The 25,635-nt window shown below is 51.1% G+C and overlaps 1 protein-coding gene across 1 annotated transcript in view; it reads right to left on the bottom strand.

The window, feature by feature from the left end:
- PLXDC1 (plexin domain containing 1) overlaps window positions 1-19,547 on the bottom strand; it is a 55,706-nt gene extending 36,159 nt beyond the window's left edge. The window contains exons 1-2 of the mRNA XM_024744337.1: window positions 19,487-19,547; window positions 18,563-18,771 (exon numbers count right to left, since the gene is read on the bottom strand). Of these exons, the coding sequence (XP_024600105.1) occupies window positions 18,563-18,771; window positions 19,487-19,547 (270 nt within the window). The remainder of the gene's footprint in view (window positions 1-18,562; window positions 18,772-19,486) is intronic.
- Window positions 19,548-25,635: the final 6,088 nt, after the last annotated feature.

Raw genomic sequence — 25,635 nt, 5'->3', positions numbered from 1 at the left:
AGTAAGTCAGAAAGAGAAAGACAGGGCTTCCCGGGTGGCGCAGTGGTTAAAAATCTGCCTGCCAATGCAGGGGACACGGGTTCGAGCCCTGGTCCGGGAAGATCCCACATGACACGGAGCAACAAAGCCCGCGAGCCACAACTACTGAAGCCTGCACGCCTAGAGTCCATGCTCTGCAACAAGGGAAGCCACTGCAATGAGAAGCCCGCGCACCGCGATGAAGAGTAGCCCCCACTCGTCACAACTAGAGAAAGCCAGTGCGCAGCAGTGAAGACCCAACGCAGCCCAAAATAAGTAAATATATTTTTAAAAAAGAGAAAGACAAATACCACATGATATCACTAATATATGGAATCTAAAATATGACACAAATGAACCTGTCTACAAAACAGAAACAGACTCACAGACATAGAGAACAGATTTGTGGTTGCCAAGGGGGAGGGGAGGTGTGGGAGGGATGTGGGTTTGTGATTAGCAGATACAAACTATTATATATAGAATGGATAAACAACAAGGTCCTACTGTATAGCACAGGAAACTCTATTCAATATCCTGAGATAAACTGTAATGGAAAAGAATATAAAAAAGAATGTACATGTTTGTATAACTGAATCACTTTGCTGCACAGCAGAAATTAACACGACATTGTAAATCAACTGTACTTCAATAAAAAAAAAATCACCAGCCAAGAAACAAAGCCCCTTGCACACAAACTCACGCAAAGACATGTGAACAAAGGTGCCCAAGAGAAGAGTCTGAGGGCCCACAGCCTGCTTCCTGGGAGTCACATGGGGAGCAGTTTTTAATCCACCTCAAAGCAAAAACAACAGGGAGCCCTGACCAACACAGTGCATTTGACAGTCCGCAGGACTCCAGCGCGGAAGCCAGTTTAGGTTCAGCTGCAACCACTTGCCACGGCCATGGCTACAGCTCAACTCTGCTGTCCGCTAGCTCCAACAAAGGAGTGGTTTATTAAAGGGCATCGTCAGCCTAAACTTTTGCCTGAAGAAAGGAAACCAAGTTTAGATGCTATTCAGCCCATCATTTAAATGTCTACTCCCACCGCCACCGCCACCCCCAACCCCCAACTCTGAGCCCCTGCCACATAGGGACAGGCAAGATCACCTCTGCACCCATGGCTCGAGGTCCCTGAATCCTTGATGCCTGAGTAGTGTTTGCCAAGGTGAGGCGAGGCCTGTTCTGGGAGTCCAGAACCTTCCTTTTGCCCTTTTATAGGAGAAGAAAGAGGGACCGGTGCCTGGCACAGTCAAAATTTTGAAAGTAAACCTGCCTCTCTAATTCCTAGGCTGTCTTATTATGACCTGTCGGGGAGGGGGACGTGAGTGGCCAACAGAGCAAAGTAGCGTCTAGGTGGCACTCTAGTCCTTTTGAACGCACAGAAGGTTTAACTGTGTCCTGCATAAAGCTTTGTTCAAGTCCTAACCCCCGTACCTTGAATGTGACCTTATACGGAAAGAGAGTCTTTGCAAATGTAATTAAGATGAGGTCATCCTGGATTAGGGTGGGCCCGACTACAGGTGTCCTAGTAAAAGAAAGGAGAGGGAGATTTAGATACAGAGACACAGAGGGGACACAGGGAAGAAGGCCACGTGACAATAGAGGCAGCGATTGGAGTGATGCAGTTTACAAACCATGAAACACCAAGGATGGCCAGGGACCACCAGAAACTAGGAATAGTCAAGGAAGGATTCTTCCCTAGGCTTCAGCGTGAGCGTGGCCGTGCTGACACCTTGATTCAGACTTCTGGCCTCCAAAACTGTGAGACAATAAATTTCGATTGTCTTAAGCCACCAAGTTTGTGATATTTTGTCATGGCAGCCCTAGGAGGCTAATACACAGGTGTGTGTTGCTCTGCCTCAAGTGGGGCAACGCTGAATGTTTCCCCTTTCACGTCACCGCCATGTTTAGAACATTCTGCGGCTTCCCAGCTGCACTCGGATTGAAGGCCATGCTTCTCACCATGACCTACAAGGCTCTGTGGGGCAAACTCTAGACACCGCTTACCCAATATTCATTACCCCTCTTTTTTATTAATAGCACATTGATTTTGTAGCAAGCAAATTTGACTGCTTGTCCCTCTTGCCCTTGCCCTTCTCCTTATTACTGCCTGGAATGCAGATGTGATGACTGCAGCTTCAACAGCCATCTTGTGAGCATAAGGACAAGAGCCACATCCTAAGGCTAGTGGAGTGGAGAGTTAGACAGAACCTAGGTCCCTGGAGGGATGCTTGTTAAGTCCTCGGATTCAGCACCCTGTTATACGCAAACATGAATTCTTCCTGATGCATAGTATTCTGGCCCCAACCCACCACCTCTACCTTCCCCCTTGCTCTCCATGCTCCAGCCCTGTTGGGCTTCTCTCAATTCCTGAAATCACCAAGTGCTTGTCTGTCTCAGGACCTTGGTACTTCCTGTATCTCCAAACCTCTTTCTCATTCAGTTCAGAAGCTGACTCTTCTCTGTCCTTCAGACCTCAGCTCAGTGGTCCTTCCTGATGCCCCCGTTACACTCTCACTGCACCTCAGGCTTCTCCCTCTCAATGTGTTGTACACTTGTGAGGACTGACTTGACTTGTGATGACTGTGCAGCTTGTAGGATCTTAATTCCCCAACCAGGGATTGAACCCAGGCCCTCGGCAGTGAAGGCGCAGAGTCCTAACCGCTGGACCGCCAGGGAATTCCCTTGACTTGACTTTTAGATTTGTTATCTCCACACTTGCCTTTCCTGTAAGACCATAACTTCCCCACGGGTAAGGTCAGCTTTTACCTATGGTGTTTAAATGATAATAAATGAATGACCTTTCATAGTTTCAGAGCAGGACCGTTCAAAGCATAGTTTGTTGAAAGCCTTCTCATCCTTTGTTTTATTGCTACCACCATGCATTCTAGTGACCAGGATGGGATGGTATTACCAAACAAAGCAGGACAGCAGCTCATGGGGAACAGGTACTGTCAGGTACAGTGGGAGTCAATACAGCTCCCACCTAGGAACCTGAGAGGAGGCCTATGTTTAAAACTGCTGCTTGGAGGCTTGGAAAGCGGTCCTGTTTCCATCACCTGATTCCTGGGACTCGCCTGGTCAGAGCGTCCACCAAACCTCCAAGCGCCGGAAATGAGGGGCCCTGCACAGAAGCCACGCTCTGCAGTTGTTAAGCCCAAACAGACGTTAACACGTCTCTTGCTGCCTCATCTAAGAGGCAAAGGGTGCGGTGACTGGGGACGTTTACCCATTGCTCTGAGTCCTTGGTCCATGAAGGACAAACAGTCCACAGCCCCAGCTGGTGCCGCTCCACTGCGGAGCCAGGCTGTGTGCTGTTGGGGGATCCTGGGACAGACCTGTCTCATTCTTTGAGTTCCCAAGGAGCCCTCCAACGGCACCTCCTAACTGACAAAAAGTCTTCAACCGTGCTGACTCAAGGAGAGTCAGAAACTAAACGAGTTGCTGCCTCTAACTCCCAGGCACACACTCTCTCCAATGTGTCAGCAGATCCCCGGGTGAGCACGGGCCTCCGTACCTATGGGTCCCCTGCTCAGGCCAGGTGGGTGAGGCTGAGGCTCTGCTTCTGGCCTCAAAAGTGCCAGGTGCAGCTGGCCTGCCAGGGGAAGGACTGCCTCAGGGGGCAGCGCCATGCAGAATTGGTCACAGGTCTCCAACAGGCCCCAACAGACCACCTCTCCTGGCACGGGGTGACTGATTATCCCCAGGACAGTGAAGCCGGGAGCGGTATCTATTCCAAGCCCCGGCCTAGGGAGGCTTCATGGTGATGGGTGAGGCCAAACTGCAGCTTAGAGAGGAGGGGACAACTTGGAGCTGGGGTCACTCCTCGGCAGGGTGAAGAACGAAGCCCTCAGGGGTTGCGGGGGGAGGTGCTTGGGAAAATGGGAGGAAAGAGAAGGGAACTTGGCCTTTGCAGATCTGCGACCGTTGTACGTGACAACCCTGGGAGATGAGCGCCACAATGAGTCCCATTTTATAAGTGGGGAAACCGAGGCCCACATAACTCTCTGAAACCAGGTCAGTCTCCCTCAAAGGCAGTGACTTCTCCTCTGTCCGCTGCTTCTCGGGTCTTCAAGTGACCGCCCCACTGGAAGGCGACTTGGGCCGCTTATCAGTGATTAGTTAAAACGTCTCACATCAGAAGAACCAGAGTGGATCCTTTCTGGAGCACAGAGTTCAGGGACCGTGTCCCAATCCCCTCCTCACCCCTAGCACCTTCCCAGCACAGGGCTGGCACCTGGCACATGGTAGGTATTAGGGATCTGCTTGTTGAATAAGCGCAATCACCAGGACCCCACGGCTGATGGTGCCGGAGACTGTGCTGAGAATGTACGGTGTGACGCCAATAAGGACAGCATCCTCCCCCAGCACTGATGGCAGGTGACACAAAAGCCATGTGTGAAGGAAGCAGCTGCCGCCTCTGGGAATCCAAGTCCGTGAAAATCATTCCCATAGCTGGGACATCCTGCCCAAAGGAATGCACCTCCAACTCCCCGTCTTCTTTTCCTGAAATGCCCGTATCATCACCTTAGGAGGTCCTTCCAGTCAGAAGACCTGAATTGCTGCGCTGGAGGCTTGAAGCATGTCAGTTGGGCTGTATTCCTGTCCCAAGTGGGGCAGAGTAGGAGGAGTTTGGGATGCAGGGAAGGGGATAGAAAAACAGTTCTCTGTCAAAGGAGGAAGGAAGGAAGCAGGGAGGGAGGGAAGGAGGAGGAAGAAGGAGGAAGTGTTAGCTTCACTTCTCCGAGGAAGCGAAGCTAACACGGGAGATGCTCTCAGGCCATGGAAGGAAACCCTGGCTCCACCTCCTCAAACTCTCATGTGACTGAGAGTCCAGCAGGGCAGCAAGTGTGGAACACGGGGCCTCTGGTGTCATCAGGGCCTTGTCCTGAGTGTGACTGCTGGTCCACAGAAACGAGAAGGAAGCCAGCCCTCACATCCGGCTTCAATAAATATATGCTGGGGTCTTCCCTGGTGGCACAGTGGTTAAAAATCCGCCTGCCAATACGGGGACACGGGTTCGAGCCCTGGTCCGGGAAGATCCCACATACCACGGAGCAACTAAGCCAATGCGCTACATCTACTGAGCCTGCACTCTAGAGCCCACAAGCCACAACTACTGAAGCCTGCGTGCCTAGAGCCTGTGCTCCGCAACAAGAGAAGCCACCGCAACGAGAAGCCCATGCACCCCATCGAAGAGCAGCCACCACCCCCCGCTTGCTGCAACTAGAGAAAGCCCACGCGCAGCAACGAAGACCCAACGCGGCCAAAAATAAATAAATAAATTTATAATAAATAAATGCTGGTGAGTAATAAAGAGACAGAATTGAGGAGGGTGTCGAAAGACAGAGAAAGCAGCCCTGGTTCCTGACAGCTTTCCAGGTCCCTGAGGTCAGGCTGTCCTTCATCTCCAGCCCTTCGATCCCATGACAGGTCTCTGCACCCTCTCTATAAATCTGTCCCCTGAGACAGCTGGCATGGCTTCTTGGAACCAAAAGAGCCCTAATGAGTCTTTCTCACGGGGTGATCAGAGGAAGTACCTCCAGGGATACCACAGATAATCCTTCACCAGCACAGACAGTGAGAATCTGCATGGGAAGAGAGAAATGAGAAACCAAATTTCTGGGAGAATTTTTCCCTGGCAACACACTAGCCACCATGGTTTTTCTTCTACAAAGTCAATCACCACTGGCTTCTTGACTTGGTGGTGGCTTGGAATTCAACAACCTTGGGGGTGCTTCCCGTCTGCCACTGCACGTCCCTGATCATGCTGCCACCGGCACCCGCAGTTTTGAAGGCGAAGTCCACACACAGCAGAGACTGATAACTGTCTCCCAATAACCACTCTCCCCTTCTTCCTTTAGTAGCAGAATCTTCCAGCTTTAGTCAGGCACGTGGGCACCGAGCTAGACTACGTTTCCCAGCCCTCCTTACAGCTAGGAGACATGACTATGTCTGGCCAGTGGAAGATGAGAAGAATGACTGTCCTCAGTAGGATCTGGGGGACTCTCACCTTGTCCAGTTCTCACTGTTTGGGACGCAAATGTGATGGTAGGAGCAGAAGCAGCCATTTTGGACCACAACATGCGAGGCACATGTTGTAGAGGGAAGCTGGCTCCCTAACACCATAGAGACACTACATCAACTCCTGCTTACTTATGCTCACACTATTACACGTGCGAGAGGAATAAACCTCCTTCACGTCTAAGTACCTTGTCAGTTGGCCATTTTTTTACAACAGCTGAAACTGTATCCTAAGCCCAGTCAATCCGAAGCCTTCTTCACACATTCCATACAGATATGTCTCTTGAAAAGGATTTCGAGGCCGCGCCCGGCAGTGAACTTGCCTGAGGAATTCACCCAATTCACAGATGTCACCGCATCTGACCTGCTGTCTGTGGGGCAGTCCTGATAACCCAGAGGGCAGCCCTCCAGGCACTGTGGACTGGAGGCTAGAAGCTGAGATGGGGTGACCTGACATTACAGAGGGTCAGGGAGCTTAGCACGAGCCAGACCATTTGGCAAGTCCGCCAAAGGGAACTATGTTTCCTTGAAATGCCTGCAAGAAACCCCAGTCGATAAACCACATTCATTTTGGTAGGCAGCAGGATATGGCTTTCAAACATGTTTGACCATGAAATCCTTTCTTCCAACTAAACTTCCATGGAGGAGCAATACATAAATCACATCAAAGTAAGGCCACTCGGGGGGAAGGAAAGGGAAGGGCCTGGAGCCCAGCCTGCTGTGCCACTGCCTTCCCCACCACCCTCCATCCTACAGCAGCCCATGAAGCACCTCTGGGAACCCTTAGGGTTCCGTGGAGTGCAACTTGAAAACCACTGCTATAGGATCAAGGGCAGGGGCTGTGGAGTTAGCAGACCCAAGTTCAAAAACTAGCTCCGCTACATAATAGCTGGTGCAAAACATCCCTCTCCTCTCTGAGCACCAGTTCCCTCATCGGTAACCTTTCTTGCAGAGCTCTTGAAAGGATTAGACAAAACATAGCAACATAAAGCTCTTAGCCCAGTGCCTGGTCCGCAGTAGGTGTTTGAGAAGTGGGAGCTATTAGCATGATTCTGTTGGACCTTTCCAGGAAAGGTCTTGATTGTGGAGGCTGCCTCCTCAAAACCATCCCCAGCCCCCTCTTCAGCACCTGCTGTTACAAGGTCTTCTCTGCCTCAATTATTCATGCCCAGAGCCTGCCAGGCGCTTCATTTCTGACAGCAGGGCAGCATTTACCTTGGCTGGGCTCAAGACGTTTCTGGACAGGAACTCTGGCTAAGCTGTCACCATCAGCCCATCACCTGCCAGCCAACTGGCAAGTGGAAATGCTGGGGCAAGCAACCAAGGGCATCCTGCAGGGCCTATTGGAGAGGTCTGGCCAGCCATGCTGGTTGGAATGGCATGCCAGGAAGCTGAATCCAACCCAGGACATGCTGAGGGGAATACTGGGGGAACGGGCATCCTATTCCCCGCCTCCACCGTTCTAGGAGGCTTTACAAGACCAGTAGGAATGTTTCCTAGATCCCTGCTACTCAAAGTCTGGCCCAGAGACCGGCAGCATCAGCATCACCTGGGAGCTCGGCAGAAATGCAGAATCCAGGGCCCAGCCCGAAACCTGCTGGATCAAAATCCGCATTTGAACAAGCTTCGTAGGGGATTATTTTGCATAGTAAAGCTTGAAGAGCGCTGGTTAAGAAGCACCCTCTGTCTGGACCAACGCATCACTCATTTTTGTTTCTGAGGACTCCAAGGACAGAAAGACCTGGGTTCTTGTCCTGGCTCTGCCACTCACTAGCTGTGCAACCTTGGGCAAGCACTTCACCTCTCTGTTCCCAGATAGTATTAGAAACACCTGCCTCCTGGGGTAGTTGGGTGGATGAAATATACGGCCACAGAGTGAGGCCAGCGCTCAGGGAGGGCTCCTTTAGTTCCCTTACCTCATTCATCCACATGATGACCTCCATCTACCCTCTGGAGGTATTTACGCCTCAGGCTGAAATAAACCACCTGGAACACTTGTCATCACAGAAGTGCGGAGAACAGGTCCCCTGGACTAACCCGGGAAGGAGGGGACCCAGCCTAGACAAAGGGGTGTTTGCATGGTGCTGAGGGCCTGGGGTAAAGAGGTGTCAGGGTGGGTGAGGCTGACCTGAGAAGGTCCTGGAAGTGGGGATTTGGACCAGGCTTGGAAAGAGGGTGTGTGCTGGCTTTCTAGACAAAGCATTTTTTAATACCCCTCACGCTTCATGGAAAGGAAAGAAGCATCTTATCCTGACACTGATTCTACATGTGGGCTTTTGGAGGATATCAGTCAACCAGAGATTCTGATAGCATCAATATATATCATATAACCACAGAGAATTAGGAAATAAGGAAAAACAAAAGCAGGCCTCCCCCATCTCTCACCTTGTCCTGTTCTGCCATATTTCCTTCTAGTCTTTTTCATATGAATGTAATTTCACATGGTTATAATCCTGCCGACTATCCAGTTGTGTGGACTGCTTCTGTCATGTTTCATGATATCTGAAGCAGTTTTTGATGCTGAATATGGTCTTTTAACCATCATTTGTAAAGGCGTTCATGGCTATCTACTCAGAAGAAAACCCACAATTTTATTAACTTTTTCCTTTCTGCTGGGCACTTAGGTAGTTTCCAGTTTTTATGCTCTATTTTCCTATTTTTAAATACTACTGTGATAAATTTGTTGATACATTTTCCATGTCCCGGATTATTGCCCCTGCTTCAAAGCCTCGGATATAAAGCAGAACTTCTCAAACTTTAATGTGCGTACAAATCACCTGGGAATTAGATTCTGATGCTGCAGGTCTGAGGGGCCTGACCTGCATTTCTAACAAGCTCCCACCATACGTTGAGGAGTCGTGAGGTTATGAAGGGTAGCCCCTGAAGCTTCAAGGCCAGGAGATCCTCTTTTGTGGCTGGGATCCCATTTTTGTACTTCCAGCGAAGATCTGGGGGAAAAAGCACTACCCTTTTTTTCCGAGACCTTTCTGGTTAACTTTTCAACCAATTAGTTCAACCGATTTTTATAACAACTCTATGAGGCATTGTCAGTCCCACCTTACAGATGAGGAAACTGAGGTTTAGAGTGATGATATGACAAAGATACACACTATCTACCATATTGGGACCAGAGCAAGATGACCAACTGTCCCGAGGTACTTGAGACTGAGGGGTTCAGTGCCAAAATCAGGACCATCCTGGGAAAACCGAGATGGTTGGTCACCTTGACCAGAGCCTAATTCAGAGTCAGCTAATGTTTATCATTTCCAACCCTGGGCGCCTTTATGTCGATTACTGTATGACACCTTTGCAAGAACACTTAGGCAATATAGCTTCTCCATTTGACAATGAAGAAATGAGCTCAGAGGGGTTAAGAAATTTTCCCAAGACAAGGGAAGTCCCTGGCGGTCTAGTAGTTAGGACTCCATGCTTCCACTGTAAGGAGGCACGTGTTTGACACCTGGTCGGGGAACTAAGATCCTGCAAGCAGCGTGGTGTGGGCAAAACATTTAAAAAGAAAGAAAAGAAAATTTCCCGGGACTTCCCTGGTAGTCCAGTGGTAAAGAATCCACCTTCCAATGCAGGGGATGAGGGTTCAATCCCTGGTCGGGAACTAAGGTCCCACATGCTGCGGGGCAACTAACCCATGCACCACAACTAGGGAGAAGCCCGAGCGCCTCAACGAAGATCCCGCATGCCTCAACGAAGGAAGATGCCGTGTGCTGCAACTAAGACCCGACGCAGGCAAAAAAATAAGGGAAAAAAAATTATAAAAAAAAAAGAAAGAAAGAAATTTTCCCAAGACAAACAGCCCAATTTTTTAAATGGGCAAAGGACTTAGGTAGACATTTCTCCAAAGAAGATATACAAATGGCCGACAAGCACATGAAAAGATGCTCAACATCATTAGTGATTAGGGAAACTACAAAGCAAAACCACAATGAGATACCAGCTCACATCCACCAGGATGCTTTAATTTTTAAAAAAAAAAAAAGGAAAATAACAAGTGTTGGCAAGGATGTGGCAAAATGGGAACCCTCATACATTGCTGGTGGGAATGTAATATGTTTCAGTCACTGTGGAAAAGAGTTTGGCAGTTCCTCCGAGTTAAACATAGAATTACCCTATGACTCAGCAATTCCACTCCTAGGTATAGCCCCAAAGAGCTGAAAATAGGTACTCAAACACATACACATACACATGTTCACAGGAGCACTATTCACAAGAACCAAAAGGAAGAAACCCAGATGTCTATCAACAAATGAATAGATGAACATAGCTGTGGTATATCTGTATAATGGAAAATACTACTCAGCCATAAAATGGATGAGCCTTGAAAACATTATACCAGGTGAAAGAAACCAGACACAAAAGATCATATATGATATTTCATTTATATATGAACTATCCAGAACAGGTAAATTCATAGAAATAGAACACAGATTGGTGATAACCGGGGACTGAAGGGGGTGAGGGATGGGGTGCAACAGCCTAAAAGGTCCAAGATTTCCTTTTGAGGTGGTGAAAATGTTTTGGAACTCGATAGAGGTGATGGTTGCACACAACATTGTGGGTATATTAAATACACTTCACTTTAAAATGGTTAATTTTTTGTTACGTGACTCTCACCTCAACAAGAAAGAAAATCAACCAACCAACCAACCAACCAACCAGCCTGCGGAAGGAAAAGGAAAAGGTCAACCAAAGGGACCTGCGTGGGAGACAGACCGCCTGGGCCTGAGCAGCCAGCAGAGGGCGCTGTGGCACTCTTACCGAGCCGGGCAAAGGAGACCACCGGGACTGAGAACCCATCACATGCCTCGCATTTTGCTCTCGAGTCTCAACCCAGGAAGATCAGTACCTACCCTCCCCTATTTGGGAAATCTGAAGCTAGTAGGGGCTTGAAACGCCAGGTTCATTAACTGAGGGTTTAAGTGTCCAGCCCAAGGTCAGCAGCTGGTACGTGCCAGATGGAAGACCAAGACTGCGGGACCCTTTCCACAGTGCTGAAGACTGGATGTCTGGACTCCACCTCCCACCTCCCTGGACACCCATTCTTCTCACAAAATCTCTTATCGTCTGTCGCTTCAAAATTCAGCTCACGACTTTCCCTCCATCCATCTCACCCTCAACCCCCAGAAGTCTTCCCCTAACAGCCTCATCACCTCATCCTTTCCCCTCAGCGCCCGCACTGCCATGGCCGGGTTCTTCCATGAGCAGCGCCGGGGGCTCTTCATGTGTCCATGCTACAAGTCTGTCTGTCCCGTCTCCCCTAGGCCCTTCTGAAGGTCTCCTTTTGGGAACTGCCTCCTTTGGGAGGGCGTAGAAACCAGGAGGGTATTGCACTCACTTGTTCCTCTCGCTGCCCAACTGTCTTGGATGATGTAGTTCCTATCCCACTGTGTGGTCCCTCAGCATTCCTGGGCCTGCCATGGTGGTTGGATGAGCTGGGAAGTTTTGCTTGGGCCAGAGAGGAGAGGAATTCAGGGAAGCTGGGCCAGGAGGAAGACTGGGGTAAGAGGAGGGGAGTCAGAATTTTCTATTAGGGTGTGAACCTGTTCTATTAGGGTGTGAACCTCCAAATCTGACTGCTCTTAAACTTGGTTCCTCCCAAACTGTGACCCAGACATGAACCACAGAACCAAGAAAACCTTTAATTTGGATTTGGAAGTCCCCAGGCTTGAAGACATCCCCCTTCAGCCTCTTGGAGAATAAACTGTGGCTCTTCCCAGATTTCTAACTTAGCACTATGGCTCTCCCCAATCCCTCCCTCGCCCACAAAATTTCCAGTGTCCCCAGGGCCTCAGGATTGGTCTTGGTGGAAAAATCTCTGGAAAGCTTAAGTCCGGACAAGAATCCTATTTCCACAGGGATGTGGTGGTAGAGTGAGCGTGGGAATAAAATCCAAGGAGATGGCTCTGACCAGGGGCCTGCCAGCTCATCCTGGGAGCGCAGCCTGGATGCCTCAAGGCCTCCAAAGCAAGAGGGTCTGAGTTAGAAGGAGCATTGTGGCGAGGTCGCCAGGCAGGAAGTGCTGGGCAGAAGGGACTAGGAAGATGGGGTTGGGCCAGAGGGGCGAGAAGGGAAGATGGTCAGAGGGGCCTGGGCCAGAGAAGGCCTGGGATGGGGGCTGGGCAGAGGGGCTGAGGTGAGGGAGCTGGGCCAGAAGGGAAGCTGGGGCCAGGAGGCTGGACTGAGGAACAAAGAAGGGAGATGATGGGGCTCCGGGGTGGGCAGGGGGGAGGCAAAGGGGATGGCAGCCTACCTGCCAGGCCCGAAGCCCCTCGATAACGGCCCCAGAGCAGAGGGAACTAAAGCCTGGTTCCTGTTGGCAGAGATTAGACTGTGATATGGATAAACCGTTGAAAGCCAAGAAAACTTTATGAAACAGACCAAATCAAACTTGCTGAAACGTCCCCTTCCTTCCACTTCCCTCTTGCTCAGCCCTCTGCTGCCAAGATCGGGTTTCCTTCGGCCAGAGAGACCCCAGCTCTCAGAGACGCTGACCAGAGACACGGGAGAAGCAGCAGTCTCTGGGCCCCTTCCCGGGGCACCTGCAGGGACCAAGGGGGCCCACCATCCAGGGGAGGGTGAGCACACAGCCCAGGTGGTGTGGAGGTCTGGCTGTGCTGAAGGGGGCGATCGTCACCATGCCCCATTGACTGCTGCTCAGCGCAAGGCCTAATGGGTTCAAGGCGGGGTAGGAATGGAGCACAGGCCCCTCTGAGGATTCTGGTACGAGACCCCCCCGGGTCGCAGTGTGTGCACACATGTTCCGGCATCTATGGCACGTATAAGCACTGACATTCTCTTATGTGTGTGAGAACCCGGGAGTCAGTAGAGTTTGGTCCTTTGAGGCCACTAAGTCCAACAACTCACCCCAGGCACAACCTCTTCTCTTCAACAACCCTGTCTTTCAAGGCCTCTGGAGATGGAGAAATCCCTACTTCCTTTGTTCCTTCAAAAGAGGAACACCCATCATGCACCAGGCACTGACTACAGAGTGCTAAGACAGTCTTGGGTCTCATGGTGCCTCGGTTTCAGGGAAAGACAGGCAATAAAAACAAATAAATAGATAATTCAGGGCAGGAAGGGATAAGAGCTGTGGAGGAAAATAGTCTATTCCCTCTGCCCCAGTCACAGCCCTGCAGCTATTAGGAAACAGCCACATCTAGAAGCTTCTCTATACCAGGTTAAATACCCCAAACTCCTTCAACCATGTTGGACTACTCTGGTTTCTAGAAAGCCATTTGAAAGGGGGTTCAAACCCCTCAGCTGTGGTCAGGACAAGAAAAACCCCACAGGATCCCCAGAGCCCCAACCGTGGTCCCTGGGTTTCTGTGGGTTTTCGTGGGTTTCCATGAACACAGCTGGCTTTCCCACCTCTGTCCTTGGCAGCCACTCCACACTCCTGACTCATCCCAGCCCACAGGCAGTGAGGAGCCCCAAGTCTTTTCCTCACGAACTGCTGCTAAGTCACATCTCTCCCACCTTATTCTAAACGGAAGTGCCAGGATTTCTAATTATCCCAATAGTTTCATCTGGCCTGAGGCCAGCTATCCACCAGCCTGCCAAGGAAGCCTTCCGGTTCCCAATCTGACATTCTGAACTCTCTTCCAGCTAAGGCAGAAGCCTGGTCTAGAAGTCTGATCCTCCAATCTTCTGGGCAGGGCTGGGGACACCCCTAGCGCAGTCAGAGGGGCCTCCTGCCGGGGTGGCCTTGCTTCTTCATGTGCGCTCTTAATGTGTGGCTACTGAGGGGGCCACAAAGCCCCCAGGATGGTGGAAGTCTTGTGGTCAAGTCCAGCCACATGGTGCCTGAGAAAGCCTCAGCTTCCAGTGTTCAGTTTGGCAACCGATTTTAAAATTGGTTTGAAATGTTACAGCTCCGAAGTTCCCACACCTAGAGAGCCATCAGGATCACATGGGGGGACTTTTAAAGAAACAGATTCCCAGGCTCCAGTGTTTCTCAGACAGTCAGTCCAGGGTGGAGCCCGAGAATTTGAGCTGGTTTTTTTTTTTGTGGTACGCGGGCCTCTCACTGTTGTGGCCTCTCCCGTTGCGGAGCAACAGGCTCCGGACGCGCAGGCTCAGCGGCCATGACTCACGGGCCCAGCCGCTCCGCGGCACGTGGGATCTTCCTGGACCGGGGCACAAACCCATGTCCCCTGCATCGGCAGGCGGACTCTCAACCACTGCGCCACCAGGGAAGCCCTGAGCTGTTTTTTAAGCTCTGGGGTTATTGAATCCATACTGGCTCTTAACGATCCCCACTGCCCTTTCTGAACACCCACAGATAATTGCTTCCAGAAGGCCACGTCTCTGTGGCTCTCTTCTGCAGTGGCCTCTCTGCACAGACTGGACCGTGGCCCTCTGACCATGGTGTCTGGCCCAGAGCAAATACCAGTTCTTTAACCAGTAGCGCAGCAAAGCTGGGGGTTGGGGACAGGGTGAGTTTCCAAGTGTTCCCTTACTTGGGGTACCTCTCCTGCCCTGGCCCTCCATTCCATCATCCCACCATGGCTCCTTGGTTCTGCAGGATGGAGAAGACAGGGCAGCATGGGAAGTGAATGGCTCCACTTCAGGGCCGGGATTAGGGTGAGGCGAGGGCGGCACTGACCTCGGGTGTAACATTTAAAGTGGCACCAACAAAAAGAACTTATTTATAAAACAGAAACAGACTCACAGATTTCGAAAACAAGTTTATGGTGACCAAAGGGGAAATGTGGAGGGGAGGGATAAATTAGGAGGTTGGGATTAACATACACACACTACTACATATAAAACAGATAACCAACAAGGACCTACTGTATAGTACTCAATATTCTGTAATAAGCTATATAGGAAACGAATCTGAAAAAGAATGAATATAGGTATATGTATAACTGAATCCTTATGTTGTACACCTAAAACTAACACAACATTGTAAATCAACTATACTCCAATAAAATTTTTTTAATAAAAACATTTTAAAAGCGGCACCTACAAACTCAGTCATCAAGAGAATATTTTAATGCCATATATTTTTAAATCAAATTAGTTAAACTGATGCAGAAAAATCCATGATGAACAAAAGATCAACATTTTAAATAAAGACAGGATCAGTAATGGGGCCAAGCCATGTCTGAGGACGAGGTAAAAGGAAAGATAAGTCACAGAAATGATGCAGAAAGAGAGAGAGTTCAGAGAATGTATTACCTTGCTCCCTCCACACCAGGCTGCAGGCTGGCCCCGGTCCGTCTCCCACCCGCACTGGTACAGCCCCTGTCCAGCACCCCTCCTGCAGAGGCATCACAGCTCTTGCTGCTTTGGGGACCCACCCTCCCTGCCAGCTCAGGCTCACGTGTAGAGGTCTTAGCTGCTCCCTGCTGCAGCTTTTCCTAACGTCTTCTCTTGCTTCACCCTGCCCACACCTGACCCTCCTGTGTATACTGTCCCTGCATTAAATGGAAAGAAAGAAAGAGAGAGAGAGAGAGAGAGAGAGAAAGGAAGGAAGGAAGGGAGGAAGGAAGGAAGGAAGGAAATAAGGAAGGAAGGAAGGAAGGAAGGAAGGGAGGAAGCGAGGGAGGAAGAAAAGAAATGATGCAGGAAAAAATATTAAAATTCTAAAAATATCCTTAGAGAGAGAAGCTATTACATCCATGACACAAGAACAATGGGAGAGTATGTTTTTAAGAAATGATCAGAAAAGAATAAACAGCTCTTGGAAATGAAAAATATGATAGTAGAAAAGAAATCGGTAACATTCAGAAAATAAGGTTGAGAATATCTACCAGAAAGTGGATCAACAATTACAAGCAAACTAACAAATAGACAACAAAAAAATGCAAAGGGACAGAAACAGAAGAGAGAAGAAAGTTTGGGGATCAATCCCCGAGATGGACATCTAATTGAGGGGTCTGGTAGAAAGAGGAGAGTACGTAGAGAAAAGATGATCAAAGCAATAAAACAAGAAGACTTTCCAGAACTGGTGAATATAAGTCTCTGGGTTGAAACAGTCCATCAAGTGTCCAGCTCAGTGAGAGAGAAAGAGCCCAAACAGGCACTTTCAGAATGCTGGGGTTAAGGGAACACCCCTGAAAGCTTCCAGAGGCGGAGAAAGCAGGCATCTACAGAGATCGGGCATAAGTGCATCAGACCTCTCAACGGTGACATCAGAAGCCAGAAGACCATGTGAGATGCCTGCAAACTTGGGAAGGAAAATTATTTTTAATATAGAATTCTATATTCAGCCAAACCATCAATCGAGTGTGAGGATACAATAAAGGCATTTTCAGATGTGCAAGTTCTCCTCTTCTGTAACCTTTCTCAGAAAGCTAAACAAACAAGGGAATGAAGTGGGAAAGAAAAGACACAGGGTCAAGAGAACAGGGTGCCCAGCAAGGAGAGAGATAAGGGAGTTCCAGGATGAAGGAGAGGGAGGTCCCGGGATGGCTGTGGGCAGGCAGGAGAGCACCCGGCCAGGTTGGAGAAGGATGACGATGGCTGAGAGGTTTCCCAAAAAAACCCCCAAAAACCAAAAACTGACAGGTGTGACCATACCAAAAATTATATTTAAGGCCAATGGATGTTTAAGAATATATAGCGGTGGACTTCCCTGGTGGCTCAGTGGTTAAGAATCCGCCTGCCAACGCAAGGGACACAGGTTCGAGCCCTGGTCCAGGAAGATCCCACATGCCGCAGAGCATCTAAGCCTGTGCGCCACAACTACTGAGCCTGCGCTCTAGAGCCCACGAGCCACAGCTACTAAACCTGCGTGCCACAACTACTGAAGCTCGCATGCCTCGAGCCTGTGCTTCGCAACAAGAGAAGCCACTGCAATGAGAAGCCCTCACACCACAACGAAGGGTAGCCCCCGCTCGCCGCAACTAGAGAAAGCCCGCACGCAGCAACGGAGACCCAGTGCAGCCAAGAATTCATTAATTAAGAAAAAAAAAAGAATATATAGCCATGGTAAGTACAAAAAACTAAGAAAGTAGGTGGGGATTGGGGGCAAGAAAAGCAAAAATGATGCAAGAAAGTAAACAGTGATATTACCCTGATTGGATTAGTGGTGAACAATATTTACCTGATTACGATAAAAAGGAGAGCATATGGATTTAACAGTTGTATTGAGAGCGTTAAACCATGCTTGGGGGAGTAGATAAAAGGCATATAAAAGGCACTCTTCATCTACACAACAGGCAACCAACAGATAATGTCTAAATGGATTTATCGACAGGTAGCAGTGTAAGAAAATTACTTAGAAATATGGAGATGACCTCCAGGAGAAGGTGCCCAAAGTGACACCTTCTGAGAGAGGGGTGGGCAGGTCCGGAGGAGAGGGGCGGACTGATGTGTTTTGTTTTCTGATTTTAGCGCTATTTGGCCTTTTTTTTTTTTTTTTTTTTTGCTGTACGCAGGCCTCTCACTGTTGTGGCCTCTCCCATTGCGGAGCACAGGCTCCAGACGTGCGGGCCCAGCCACTCCGCGGCACGTGGGATCTTCCCGGACCCGGGCACGAACCCGTGTCCCCTGCATCCGCAGGCGGACTCTCAACCACTGCGCCACCAGGGAAGCCCTATTTGGCCTTTTTGACTGCATGCACTTCTTGGATTTAAAAAATTAGTTACTAAACATAAAATAAAGAAATGCCAAGAAGCCCATTCTCTTGTTGTTTCTCTTTTCATAGTTTTTCTGCATCCTGAGAATCCATCCTCTTCACCGGCAGCCACGCGCGCCTCCACACACAGCCATGGGCACATTGACACTCACACGGTCTCACACACACACACACACACACACACACACACACACACACACACTCCTCTCAGACACAGCAGCTCATGGTGACAGACACACAGGCAAATGTACATAATACACAATAACCCTCAGACACACACATGATTACAGGTTCTCCCACAGACACAGAGGCCCCCATGAGCCTCCCAGGTAGCCAGCTGGGGAGCAGGGCCAGCTCTACAAGGCGCCAGTTCCTCCCTGCATTGCCACCCCCAGAACTGCCTCAGGCAGAGGACATTTTCTCCTGCAGCATCCCCCTAATTGCTTCCTCCACTCAGAGTGCCCTCCCCGGAGGCTGAGCAACCAGAGCCTCTGTACCATTAACCCTCTGGAGCCACATGGTCTGTAGATGGTGCAGAAATGAGGTCGGGGTGGGGCCAGAGCTGGCAGCCGGATGTGACTAATAATGCCACCTTCATTCAGCTTCTAGTGGAGGCCCTAAGAAGTGGAAGAGTCCAGTGTCAGGAACCCTGTGGACATGCTGTGCATCCTTGAGCAAGTCACTTCACCTCTCTGGGTCCACAAGGAGGTAGGCAAGCCTATAAAGCTCTGAGATGCCAAGATTTTATGACCCAGGCTTGACCCCGCTTCCATCCCCTCTCCCGGGAGCCCTCTCTCCACACCGACGTCCAGGGCCAACCCCAAAGGATACACTTGTGTGTCTGACAAGTGTACATGGGGCACCTGGGGGCCCCCCCACTGCCAATGCCCTCCCGCTCCATGTCCCTCCAGCACTTACCACCACCCTGGTCCCGTTATCCGGCAGTGTGTCAATGGCCAGGGTGCCCCCACCCAGGTCCTGGCTCAGCTGAGTCCTGTCCGGCTCCGACACCTGGCCAGGGATCTCTCGGGCTCTCCGATTCCAGCCCTGCACGGTGGTCCCCTGGACGGCCCCTCCAGAGCCTCGGCCTGCATCCTGACCTGGGAGAACGGACAGAAAGTTGAGTCCTGACAGTCAGAGTGAAGGCCCTGGAGGGGGACCAGCCTGCTTACTCTGCAGAAGCCCTGATTCCCATGCCGTCATTGACTCTGGGGACACTGACATTCAGGGCAGGAGATACCCAGCATGCACTGAGCTCCACCCACACACTTTGCACAGGAAACACTTTAGCCCTCACTCCAGCCCTCCACCGTAGGTATGATGCTCTCCATTTTGCAGACAGGAATCAGCAGCTCACAGAGGTTAAAGAAGGTCATACAGCAGGTAGGGATGGAGATAAGTTTCCCTTATCTGCCCCCAAAGGGGTGATTATTCTCAACTTCACTGGAATCATCTGGGGAGTTTTAAAAATTCCTGCTGTCTGAGTTCCACCCCAGAGATTCTGATATAATTGGTCTGCGGTGTGGCCTGTGCATGTGGATCCTTAAATGACCCCCCGGGGAGCTTTTGAGAAGACCTGGACCTTACACGGCAGACAAGGGTGAGAACAATTGCTCTGGAACATTCCAAACCAGTTCCCTATTTCTCTACCACAAGTGGCACATAATCTCACCTTCCAGGGACTAGAAGCCAGAGAGCAGAGTTCTTTTAGTTCAGGGCTTCTCATCCTTGGTACTACTGACATTTTGGACTGGATAATTCTTTGTTGTGGAGGACTGTCCTATGCACTGCAGGATTTTTTAGCAGCATCCCTGGCCTCTACCCTCTAGATGCCAGTAGCACCTCCTCCCAGGTTGTGACAGTTGAAGATGTCTCCATAGCGGGGACCACTGTTTAGTCTCATCACGACCTTCAAACACCTTGGGCAAGTCACTTTCCCCATGAAACAAGGAGCTTAGACACCATCAATGATGGCAAATAGATTTCATCTCAAAAGCCATCTCCAATCGATTAGTGACAGCCAGGAGCACTCTAATTGTGAAGAATTCTGAGGTTCCACTTGTGTTTAGCAGGAAAGGTTGTCATGATCAATTAGCAATGTCTGCTGCGGGCACAGGATTGGAGAATGGCTGCACACAGGCCATCTAGCAGCCGTTCCTCGACTTGATGCTCTCTCCAGTTCCCTCTAGGTCATTAAATTTATTCCAAATGACACAGAAACCATGCTTTTCCATTTCAGAAAGATTTATGCCCCCAAAGATATGTCTTATACGGTCTCTCCAATTGCCACACCTACTATGGACGTGTATATGGGACACAGACCACCAGACGGGTGGAGGTAACATTCCCTGTGATCTCCATCAGTTTCAGGCCTGCACTGTGTCAGATGCCCTTCTCCACCTCGACCTGCCCCACCCCCTCCCCAGAGCCCTGGATGTAGTCCTCTCTCCTAGAGCATCTGCTGGTGGTCTAACTGTGCCTGTCTCCCTGGTAGACTTGAGTTCCCACAGGACCCTCCCACCTTCCGTAAATGTGTATCCTCGGTGCCTCGCGAACAGTAGGTGCTCGATTACCGCATAATTGAGGACACTTTACTGGAGGTAACTTGGGAGCCATCAAGAACAGAGGTTGAGAAAAGGCTTGCCCAGGACCAGGCCTGGGACTGGGGCCAGGACCCTGCTGTGGGGCTCTGATTTGTCATTAGACATTTTATCCAATTAAGTCATTCTTGGCTGCTGGCGCCTGCTGGATCCTTGCCGGCTCCCTCTCACTCCCCTGCCCCTAATCGCAACCAGATGCTCTGGAAAAGATGGAGAGAGGGTGGTCTCCAGACCCCTTCCCCAAGATGTCCACTGGCTGAGATGGACCTGAGCCCAGTGCTGGGAAGGCAGCCTGCCTGTGGCCCAGACCCCAGGCCAGGGCTGTCTTGCCGCTCTCGGGTGGGGCCCACAGCTGCCCCTGGTGGCAGAACTATTTGTGCTGGGCTGCTCTGCCCAGCTCCCTGGGTCCTCCTGCAAGCAGCCCTCAGGCCTGGGCAGGAACCAGAACAGGAAAGGAGCATGTGCAGAGCAAGCAGAGGAGCTCAGCTGGCCCAGAAAGGGATGCTGGGGATCTGCAGGCATCACAGTCCTGCAACCGAGAGAGGAGGGAGCCTGGATGGTGGGGGCCTGAGGCCTGAGGAGAGGGCAGGGAGAGGGGCCTAGCCAGAGCTGGGGCCAGGGAGGGCACACCTGCCACCACAACCTGTGTGACCTTGGACCCATCAGTTTACCTCTCTGAGCCTCAGTTTCCTCATCACGAACGTGGGGATGACAATCATGCCTGTGGCACAGGCCACCACGAGCATCAAGGAAGAAAAATAAACGAGAAGGTTTTGTAAACAAGGAGGGGATTCCCTGGTGGCGCAGTGGTTAAGAATCCGCCTGCCAATGCAGGGGACACGGGTTCAAGCCCTGGTCCGGGAAGATCCCACGTGCCACAGAGCATGCGCCACAACTACTTGAGCCTGCGCTCTAGAGCCCGCGTGCCACAACTACGGAAGCCCACGTGCCTAGAGCTCGTGCTCCGCAATAAGAGAAGCCACCGCACGTGGACCACAGGGAAGAATAGCCCCTGCTCACCTCAACTAGAGAAAGCCTGCATGCAGCAAACAAGACCCAACGCAGTCAAAAATAAATAAATTAATTAATTAATTATCAGAGCATGCGCCACAACTACTTGAGCCTGCGCTCTAGAGCCCGCGTGCCACAACTACGGAAGCCCACGTGCCTAGAGCTCGTGCTCCGCAATAAGAGAAGCCACCGCACGTGGACCACAGGGAAGAATAGCCCCTGCTCACCTCAACTAGAGAAAGCCTGCATGCAGCAAACAAGACCCAACGCAGTCAAAAATAAATTAATTAATTAATTAATTTAAAAAAAAAAGTTAATGGTATAAACAGGGATGCTCAGGGTCAGGACCAAAGGCAAAGTGTCCAGGAAGGAGACAGGGGCGCAGGACAGAGGGAGATTGCCGAGGAGCCTTGGCCTACTCTGTCCTAACCCTGAATCTTGCCCTCCCAACCCCCGACACCCTGCCCCCTCCCAGTTGGCTAGGATGGGACACCACCCCTTCCGCCTGCAGAAGGGGCCAACATGGCTGGTTGCTCACGTGTGTGTGTTGGGGCCCACATGCACACACACACTTGCCTGAAGGCCTGGGCCCTCCTCCTGCAGGCTCACACACATGTTACACACCTATCCAACCCTCAGCCACCCCCTGCTCTGCCTTCTGCCTTGCACTGGAGAGCTCCCTCTTCCCAGCAAGAAGCTTCCGGAGCATACGCTAGTCATGTATTCATCCATTCCACCACCCATGGCCCTAAGTGGCATACAGTCTAGTGGGATGTCACAATAGTGACAGTAATGATAAAAACAACAGCTGACTTTTAGAGAATGGTTACCCTGTGCTGGTACTATTCCAAGGGCTTTAAACCCACTAACTCATTTAACCCTCACAGTCACCCTATGAGAGAGGTGCTAGTTTTAGATCTATTTTACAAATTGGGAAACCTAGGCACGAGGACATTAAGGAATCTCCCCAGGTCACACAACTAGTCCAGGACAGGAATTGCACTCAGGCACAGAAAAAGTGCAGGCTCTGCTCAGACCACAGAAAGTACAAGAGGTGACCGGCAATGCCAGGCTGTGTCCTAAGGTGCAGGGGCAGCCCCAGGGCAGAATGCACTGGGTGCCATTGGGTCCGAACCTGGGAGCTTCTCTGGCAGACTGTAGCCCCTGGAATGCAGGGGGACGGCCCAGTGGTAGGGCCCCAACCCTCTTCTGGTGCCCCTGCCCTGCTCCAGGGCAAAAAGCAACAGGCTGACTTCACAAGGCCTGGTCACGCAATCCCAGCGCCTGGGCCAAGCCACCTTCATCCCATGCATCACACAAGCTTGCCACTCCAGCCTCATGGCCACCACTCAGTCCTGGCCACCGTCACCTCTTTCCTGGTGGCAACTTCAGCCCCCACCCTTAATGCCCTTGGGCCAGTATCCCACACGCCAGCCAGAGCATCCTGTCCAGAGGACAAACTTCATTCCATCTCTCCCATGCTCCCCTCTCGCCATGACCCTTCGGCTGAAAGCCCAGCTCCTCCACTCAGCACTTGAGCCCCTTCATGACGGGATCCCTGCTGGCTTCTCCAGCCTCCCATCTTCCTAAAGCCCTTTGCAGGACGCAGCCCTACTCTCCCTGGCCACGAGGCTTCACACATGCAATTTTCTCATCCTAGATCACTCTGCTCCATAAATAAATCTTTCTCCTGATGAGCTCTTGCTCATCCTTCAAGTCTCATGAGATGTCACTTCTTCCCAGTGCCTCCTCTGACATTTCTGCCCCTCACCCCAAATGCTACATGCACCATCCCAGCCCTGATCCTGACATACTGCTGCTACCTGTGCCACCACAGGCTCTAGGTGCCTGACACAGAGCAGATGCTCATCAAGCACACATGGATGATGGAAGGAAGGAGGGAGGGAGGGAGGGAGGGAGGGAGAGATAGGCATCTTGAAATGTCCTGAGTACCTGCAACCCACAGGGTTGAAAAGACTCTTCCCTCGTGGCACAGCCTCACCAGAAACCCTCCCTGTAGTATCACAGCAATAAAAGCACAGGTTTGGGGGCTTCCCTGGTGGCGCAGTGGTTGGGAGTCCGCCTGCCGATGCAGGGGACACGGGTTCGTGCCCCGGTCCGGGAGGATCCCACATGCCGCAGAGTGGCTGGGCCCGTGAGCCATGGCCGCTGGGCCTGCGCGTCCAGAGCCTGTGCTCCACAGCGGGAAGTTATAAAAGAAAAGCACAGGTTTGGAATCGGACAAGCTTGAGACTGAACTTTGAATCTATCGCTTACTGACTATGACTTTGGACAAACTGCATAATCTCTCTGAGCCTCAGTTTCCTCCTCTGGAAAATGGAAATGATAAAACCTACATCGGGCGAGTCATTTTGAGACTTAAATAAAATAATGTGCACAAAGCACCCAGCAGAGTCCTCCTGCTTTCCTGGGATTCACATGAGGACCAACTTTCTGAGGGGCCCGGGGAAGGCTCCAGACCCTGAGCTGAAATCCTGCCCCTCAGTTACAAAGTCCCCAACTGCATCCTCTCCCCTCCTGCTGGCAGGCAGAAACCCACTGAGGACCCTGATCTGGGGAGAGAGAGGGAGGCATGAGGAAGGGGCAGGGAGAGATGGCCAGTAGCTCAGAAGAAAAGGGGGGAGGAGAGGAGAAAAGAAGAGTTTGCCTCTCTGAGTTTCTCTCAAAGGGACAGACTGGGGTCTGTGACCCCCTCTGATTCATTCACTCACTCAGTACATGTTTATTGAGACCCTACTGTGTGCCAGGCACCGTGCTGGGTGCTGGGGCAATAACAGGGAACAGGCAGACACAACCCCCGTGCCCATGAAGATTCTAGTTGGGAAAGACACACAAAATGAGTAATTCAGCAAATGAGACAACGTGAGGTAGTGAGAAGGGCTGTGAGGGAAACAGAAAGACGAGAGGGCTGGGGATTGTTGCTACTCTGGACAGAGCCCTCAGGGTGAGCCTCTCTGAGAGGTGGCCCTTGAGCTGATGGAGACCTGAATGAAGAGAAGCCAGGGGACAGATCCCAGGGGACAGCAGCCTGAGGGTTTTGGGGGATGGCCGCCGGCAGAGTGAGAGCAGGGGTGGAGGTGGGGAGGGGTTGTTCGACGGCCACTGTGAGAAATCTGGATTTCAGTCTCACTCTGCTTGGAGGTCCCTGGTGAGCAAGGAGGAGGCCGGAAGCAGAGTCATAGCTTCAAGGGGCCCTAGAGGCAATCTGGTCCAAACCTCATTTTATGGATGGGGAAACCAAGGGTCAGAGAAAGGAGGAAGTTGCCAGGGTCACCAGGGGTCGGTGCTGGCCCTGGTCTCCTGACAGCCAGGAAGTCACGTCCAGCTGCCTTTTCCTTCTCTGTCTGCTGTAGGCACTTCCGGTTTCCCCTGGACCAGACCCTGAGTGCCACCACCCCCACGCTCCCCCTGTGCACCCCAGTATCTTCCTGTCTGTCCATCTGTCTGTCTATCAGCCTCTGCTGGTCTCGCCACCTGACTATATCTTTGGGTCCCTCATCTTTCTCCTGCTCCCATTTTAATGATAGACGAAGTTTCAAAGCTCCACTAAACAAGCCAATTCATCAAGTGGGAGGGGAGATCTCAGCTCCCTCCTGAGCCCATCCCCACCGCAGCGCGGAAGACTTGGAGCCTTGGGGCTGGATGGCAGCACCCCTCAGGTCCAGCTCCCAGCTGCCCTTTCATCATCACCAGGGCTCCACCACCATTTGGAGCAACCCTCCCCCAGAATGTCCCACCGCACACCTCTTCTCCCCAGAAGACATCCCTCTGCCTCCACACACGGCCCCCCTCAAATCCAGCCTTCCCTTGTGAAAAAAGCACAGCACTGGGAGTAACAGCTGCCCCCGCTGGCTTCTTAGAGCTTCCTTAGGTCTAACCAATCTCTCCTGCTGCAGAGAAAGTCCATTTCTCCTGGCTGAATGTCTGTCAAAGCCGAGGAGACAGGGTGTCCTCTACTGAGAGATGTGATTCAAATCTCCGTCTGCCCCCTCTTTTTGACCTCCCAGGGTATCTACTCTTCCAACCCAACTCTGAAGAGGCAGCCCTCAGCCAGGCCTGGGTCTGGCCCCCATGGCCCAGCACATCCTTGTTTCCTCCCAATGCCCCCTTCCCCAGCCCTCTCCATGGTTCTCCCAACTCAGTCAGGTTCAGAGCCGTCTCTCACCCACCCAGTCACATCCTAAGTTCAGAAGATCCCACCAGGTCGGGTTTGCAAAGGACCTCAAAAATTGACCTGTCCAACCCATTCCTTTTTATATTGAGATTAAAAAATTGTTTTCAATTACCCCATCCACATCCTAACAAATCTGAAAAGGAAAGACAAACATTAAAAAAGAAAAAAGATCTCTCATAATCCCA

Source organism: Neophocaena asiaeorientalis, unplaced genomic scaffold (genome assembly GCF_003031525.2).
Source record: "Neophocaena asiaeorientalis asiaeorientalis breed wild unplaced genomic scaffold, Neophocaena_asiaeorientalis_V1.1 scaffold1, whole genome shotgun sequence".
NCBI classification, from domain to species: Eukaryota; Metazoa; Chordata; class Mammalia; order Artiodactyla; family Phocoenidae; genus Neophocaena; species Neophocaena asiaeorientalis.
Note: the sequence above shows the minus strand (reverse complement) of the source record. Positions and strands in the feature narration are given on the sequence as shown.